This window comes from Guillardia theta (genome assembly GCF_000315625.1).
Source record: "Guillardia theta CCMP2712 unplaced genomic scaffold GUITHscaffold_21, whole genome shotgun sequence".
Classification (NCBI taxonomy): domain Eukaryota; class Cryptophyceae; order Pyrenomonadales; family Geminigeraceae; genus Guillardia; species Guillardia theta.
In genome coordinates this window covers 267,743-273,836 of record NW_005434653.1, presented here as the reverse complement: position 1 = coordinate 273,836, position 6,094 = coordinate 267,743, and the positions used below count along the sequence as shown (strand labels likewise).

The 6,094-nt window shown below is 57.0% G+C and overlaps 1 protein-coding gene across 1 annotated transcript in view; it reads left to right on the top strand.

Moving 5' to 3' along the window:
- Positions 1-3,256, top strand: part of GUITHDRAFT_105646 (hypothetical protein) — a gene marked incomplete at both ends in the record, with an annotated part of 8,499 nt that extends 5,243 nt beyond the window's left edge. Inside the window, 10 exons of the mRNA XM_005835423.1 lie at positions 396-464; positions 725-790; positions 838-894; positions 1,088-1,131; positions 1,305-1,590; positions 1,706-1,756; positions 2,090-2,197; positions 2,788-2,824; positions 3,070-3,096; positions 3,225-3,256. Of these exons, the coding sequence (XP_005835480.1) occupies positions 396-464; positions 725-790; positions 838-894; positions 1,088-1,131; positions 1,305-1,590; positions 1,706-1,756; positions 2,090-2,197; positions 2,788-2,824; positions 3,070-3,096; positions 3,225-3,256 (777 nt within the window). The remainder of the gene's footprint in view (positions 1-395; positions 465-724; positions 791-837; positions 895-1,087; positions 1,132-1,304; positions 1,591-1,705; positions 1,757-2,089; positions 2,198-2,787; positions 2,825-3,069; positions 3,097-3,224) is intronic.
- Positions 3,257-6,094: the final 2,838 nt, after the last annotated feature.

The window sequence follows — 6,094 nt, the reverse complement described above, 5'->3', positions numbered from 1 at the left end:
AGGCCTGGAGTGGAAGTTATCATACACATCCCTCGCCTCCTCCTTGCCAGCCATCGACCTGGAGGTTTCTTCGTCCAGCACCAGCATCTGGTAAGTTCTGTCGTTAGAGAGGAGTAGGAGTAAGAAGAGGAGTGGGAGTAGGAGTAGGAGTAGTAGTAGCAGCAGCAGCAGCAGCAGCAGCAGCAGCAGCAGCAGCAGCAGCAGTTGTAGGAGGAGGAGTAGGAGAAGGACGAGGAGGAGAGGAAAGGGAGAGGGATGGACCAAGGGTTCAGGGAGGAAGAGGGGAGGGAGTAATAGAGGAGAAGAAGGGCAGAGCAGACGCACAGAAGTGGATTGAGTGAAGGGGGTGCAGCGAGTCAGGAGGGTGGAAAGAGTTTTGACTGCAGCATGCACAGACATCGTTTGGGTTGCCGATGATGCAGATGCCAGCACTGACAGACGTTGAGCTCCTGGAGATCGTCAAGGTGCCACAGAGGCTGTCGCTTCCCTTCCCCCTTCTACCCCCGACCAATCAGCTTTCTCTTTCCCCCTTCCCCTCCACCTCGTTCACTCACTCTGCTCCCGCCCTACTTCCCTCCCTCCCTCTCCCCTCCTCCCCCCTTCTCTCCTGCCCTCCCTCTCTTCCCCTTCAACTCTCGCTCCCCCTCCCTCTTCCCATCTCCCTCCCTGCCCCTCTCCCTCTTATGCCCTTTGCCCTTCCTCTCTCCTTGTTTGCTATGGCTAGCCTGAAAACTTTCTCATTCAGATCCGCTCGCACGGGAGGCAAGTCGGAGCTCATGCTGCAAGCGATGTGAGCGAGCTTTCTTGCATGCGATTCCTCCTGTGACTTGACAGCAGAACAAGAGGAGGGAAGAGAACGAGGAGCCAAAGAAATCCCTCAATCAAAGAGAGCTGGTGAGAGTCATGAAGAACAGGAAATGCAGGATGACTGACATTCGCTCTTATTTTCCTCCTCCTCCTCCTCTTCACTTCAACCTTATTTCTTCATTCGATCTTCTCGTCTCTCTCTCCTCATTGTCTCCTCGACCTCCTCTGTCCTCTTCTTCAGTCGCCTCAGAAGCCTCTTGGCCGCTTGACCTTGTGTCAGGCCAATCCAGAGCAGGCGGCAAATCATCCGAATCAGCCCCGAAGGTTCTTATTCCTCCTGCAAAGCTCTCCTTGCCAGCATCCCTATCGCTTCCTCTTCCTCGTCCTTGTCCTCGTCTGCGTCCTCGTCCTTGTCCTCGTCCTTGTCCTCGTCCTCGTCCTCGTCCTCGTCCTCGTCCTCGTGATCGTGTCGCTTTCTCCTCTTACTCTCTTCTCAGTTCGTATCCCTCCCACTCTACTCCTCAGTTCGGCCCTCTCAACGACTCGCACATCCCCGAGTCCTTCAGCTTACAGTGCGACACTTCCTACGTTTCCCAGGCCGAGCCTGTCAAGCACAGGACCCATCACTGGGAGGAGCAGGAGCAGAAAGGAGGAGAGCGAGAGCAGCCGGGGCAGCAGCAGGAGACTTTCGTCCGCTCACCGAGTAAAGCGACAGGACAGAGCATGATGCCGCGGGCTCGACATGCGACTAGCATGGACCCTCATGATATTCAGCACTCCAAGGTGAGGAAGAGTTAGATAAGGAGGAGGAGGAGGAGGAGGGAACGATTAGCAGGATGAGGATGAAGAAGGATGGATGGAGAAGAGGGTGGAAGGAAATTTGTTTGACGGTCTTTAGGTCATGCATGCATCGTTCGCCCAAATCCAAGGAATGCAACACGCTTCTGAGGTTGCTTCTGCCCACTCTCCCCCCCTCCTCCCTCCTCCCTCCTCCCTTCTCCCTCCTCTCTCCTCCCTCCTTCCTCCCTCCTCCTACTACCTCCCTCCCTCCTCCCTCCTCCCTCCTCCCTCCTCCCTCCTCCCTCCTCCCTCCTCTATACTCCCTCCTCTATACTCCCTCCTCCCTCCTCTATACTCCCTCCCTTCTACCCTCTTTTCTCTCCCCTTACCTCCATCCTTCCCCACGTCCTCCAACACTCTTGAATTCTTCTTCCACCTCTTCCTCCTCTCCTTTCCCCGAGCACGCACAGGGATCTGACTTGTCTCCCCCTTCCCCTCCCAGGCCATCCGTATCGCCATCATGGATGCAGTGGCTGCATGCCGCGAGGCGTTCGAGGGCGGGGAGGGGAGGCCAGACCTCCTGATCAAGCTGCATGTCGGCGTTCCTGAGGTCCTCATGCTGATGAAGAGGGAGAGGAGAGACGAGAGAGGAGGGAGGAGAGAAACGAGAAGAGAAGAGACGAGGAGAGAGGAACGGGGAGGAGGGGAGGAGAAGGGGAGGAGGAGGACGGAAAGTTTGAAGATGGAAGTGGAGGATTCGAGCTCGGATGGAGAACCAGCAATGGAGGGAGAAATGGAAGGAGTGGGAGTAGGAGCTGAGAAAGAACAAGAAGAGGAGGAGAAAGGGAGGAGAAGGGGAGGAGCAGCCACTGAGTATCATGTCAGATCATGCTTCACCCCCTTCCTGACCTTGGCAACCTACTGGATCTCTTCCCACACGGCGTTTTGCTCCCTGTGCAGGTATCAGCCCCCTCCTCCCTCCCTGTCCTCTCCCTCCTCCCTCCTCTCCCCCTCGTCCCTCCCTCCCTTTCCCCCCCCCCCTCCTTTCTCCTTCCTCCCCCTCCCTCCTCCCTCCTCCCTCCTCCCTCCTCCCTCCTTCCTTCCTGTCTGCCCTTCTCTTCTGTTCCTCCTTCCTCGCTCTAGGACTCCAACCAACTCTCCTCCCCCTCCTTCTTCCGAACTGACTCGCTCTGCTCTCAGTTTGATGTCGGCGGGTTGTATATCCCCAACGCTGATGGTGAGAAATTGAACCCCTGCTCCTCTCCTCTCCTATCCTCTCCTCTCCTCTCCCTTCTTTGCCTCTCCACTCCCTCCTTCCCTCCACTCCCTTCCTCCATCCCTTCCTCCCTGCCTCCCTCCCTCCTTCGTCTCCCTCTCCTTCCCTTGTCCTTCTGCTGCCCCCTCCTCTCCCTGCTCACCAAGTTCTCATCCTCTCTCTCTCTTTCTTCTCCCTCATCTTCTCCCTGCTGATCGTCTCAGCAGATCCCAGCAACATGTCAGACAACTTCGGTAAGAAAGCATTTGTGTGCCCTCCATAAAACCTCCACTGCTCTTTCACTTGTATCTTGCCGCTCCTACTCGTTCTTGTTCTCCTGCTTTTCTTGTCATCCTCGCTTGTGTTCTTACGCTGTTTTCAGTGATTGTCGTTGGCCTCGTGCTCGGGGAGTGACTGATCCCAAGTCACGTCAAGTAGCCAGGGAGAGAGGGAGAGAGGGAGGAGGAGAAGGAGAGCGAGGAGGAATGATGAGCTGTAAGCTATGAACATTAAAGCAGAATTCATAAGACATGGGGCTAACGAGAATATGAGGAGGGAGGGAGACGAGGAAGAAAAAAGAGGTCAAAGTTGCCGGTGGAAGAAGCGAGCGGGGGGTGCAGGCAGTCCGAGGGAGCATAAGAGGATTTCTTGTCAGGGATCATCCTGGAGAAAATGTGAGAAATCGCTAGGAAGGGGATCGCAGGGAAGGAGGGAAACAGAGGATGAGGGAGGAGAGGCGATGGGAGTAGAAGAGAGGGGAGGATGGTCAACGCACCACAAGGTAGGTGTATTGTTTCTCCATCTGCATAAGGATCGAGCTCCGTCTTCTTGACCTTGCTGACGGCAAGGGAATCTGCTGCTGCTCCCCTGCTGCTGCTGCTCCTCCTCCTTCCGACCGCCGTCGAGCCTCGTTCACGATGTGGTTGGGGGAAGGAAACGATGCTTGTAGGATCGTCCTTGGCGTCTCCGACCGCCGGTGCTGCAGGCCTTTGGAGGAGAGCTCGGCCTGAACTCCAGCAGAGTCACAGTGGAGAGAAGAGGAGGAAGAGAGGTAGGAGGGAGACAGAGAGCGCGGGAAGGGAAAGAGGAGGAAGGGAGGAGGGAGCGGAGAGCAAGGAGAGGAGAAAGGGAGGAGGGAGAGGAGGAGAGCAGGGAGGAGAGAGGAGCGAGGAGGGAGGAGGGGACAAGGGAGGAAGGAGACCATGTTTTGCGCTTCCTCGATGATGGTGGAGGCATGTTGGAGTGCCTGCTCGCGAGCCTGTAGGAGACAGTGAGGGAGAGGAAGGAGTGAGGGAACAAGGATGGGGACAAGGGAGGAATAGGTTGTGGAGAAGAGGAGGAGGAGGAGAGCAGAAGAAGAGGATGACGAAAGGTGGAGAAGAGGAGGAGTAGGAGGAGAAGAGGAAGAGGGAGAGGAGGAGGAGGAGGAAGAGAAGAGGGAGAGGAGGAGGAGGAGGAGGAGGAGTAGGAGGAGTAGGAGGAAGAGGAGGAAGATGAAGGAGGCGAGATGATGAGTATCACCATGTCGACGGCAGCTTGAACGAAGTCGCCGTCATCAAGCCCATACCCCTTCGCATCCTCAACCACCTCTCTGAGATCTTTCTTCAACACCTCCTCCTCCTCCTCCCTCCTCCGCTCTCTCTCCAGCAGCTCCTCTCCACTCTCTTCCTCCCGTTCCTGTCTTGGCAGGACCATGCTCTCCGATCGCCGTCGAGCCTCGTCCACGATAAGATTGGAGGAAGGAAACGAGGCATGCAAAATCGTCCTCGGCGCCTGCGACCGTCCGGGTTGAAGTCCCTTGGAGGAGAGCTCGGCCTGAACTCCAGCAGAGTCAGAGCAGAGGTGAGGAGAGGAGAAGGAGGAGGAGGAAGGGAGGGAGAGATGCATGGAGGAAGGGGAAAAGGGAAGGTATAAGAGAGAGGAGAGGGAGGAGAGCAACGAGGTGAAGAACGAGGGCGATAGAAGAGGAGGGAAAAGAGAAGAAAGAGGCGACGATGGTCTGATCGGGATCAGGGGAGAGAGGAGGAGGGAGCAAGGAGAGGGGAGCAAGGAGAGGAGAAAGGGAGGAGGGAGAGGAGGAGAGCAGGCAGGAGAGAGGAGGGAGGAGAGGAGGAAGAAGAGGACAAGGAAGGAGACCATGTTTGCGCTTCCTCGATGATGGTGGAGGCATGTTGGAGTGCCTGCTCGCGAGCCTGAAGAAGCGAGTGAGGGAGAGGAGCGAGGGTAAGGAAGAGGGAGAGTGGGAGGGGGATGGGAGGGAGGAAGAGGATGTTGATGGAAGTGGTGGCGGTAGAGGAGGAGGAGGAGGAGAAAGACGACAACGAGGAGGACGAGAAGGAGGTGGTGGAGGAGGAGAAAGACAAAGAGTACGAGCACAAGGAGGAGGAGGAGGAGGAGGAGGAGGAGGATACCAAATCAACGGCAACCTTGACAATTTCTGCATCCCCGAGCTCAACAGCTGAACTTCTCACTGAACTTCTCCTCCTCCTCGGGGTTCCTCGTCCTCCTCCTTCAAGTCCTGGTCGATCAATCTGCAGCTTTCCTCCCCTCTCGTCCTCCTCCTCCTCCTCCCTTGCTGCCTGCTCAGTCCCATAGATTTGCCACCCGCCGATCTCTTCCGCTCTCTCCTCTGCTCTTGCCCAGCTGGGAGAAGATTTGACGCTCTGCCGCGATCTTCAGCATACCGAAAAATGCGCATCGCTAGCCCTCTCCTCCTCTCTCCTCCCCCACTCCCCTCCTTTTCCCTCTCCCCTCCCCTGTCCCTCTACTTCAACCTCCTCTCTCTCCCTCTTTCCCTCCCCGCCCCCTCTCCTGCTCCTCCTCCATCACCTCCTCCTCCTCCTCCTCCTGCTGCTGGATGACATCCAACGTCCCAGCCTCCGACGGGAATGAAGGTACCCTCTCCATCAGGTCCAGCGCGCTCATTTCCTCGCTGCTCCTGCTCCACTGCTGGATGAACTCGTACTTCCCTGCTCGCACGAGCGTCAGAGGCAGGAGAGCGCACAAGTGCTCCTTCCTTGCTCGAGGTAGTGGTGGGAGTCCTCGACGGCATCAGAGAAACTCTTGCGGGAGAAGTTCGGGCGGAGGGTGGAGAGTGAGGGGCTGAGAGGGGTGGAGTAGGCCGAATCACTCGCCACCCTTGAAAACTCCTGCTGCTCCTGTCGTTGCCGCCATTCCTCCTCTTCCTGCTGCTGCTGCTGCTGCTGCTGCTGCTGCTGCTGCTGCTGCTGATTGTGTTTTCCTGTCTTCTTC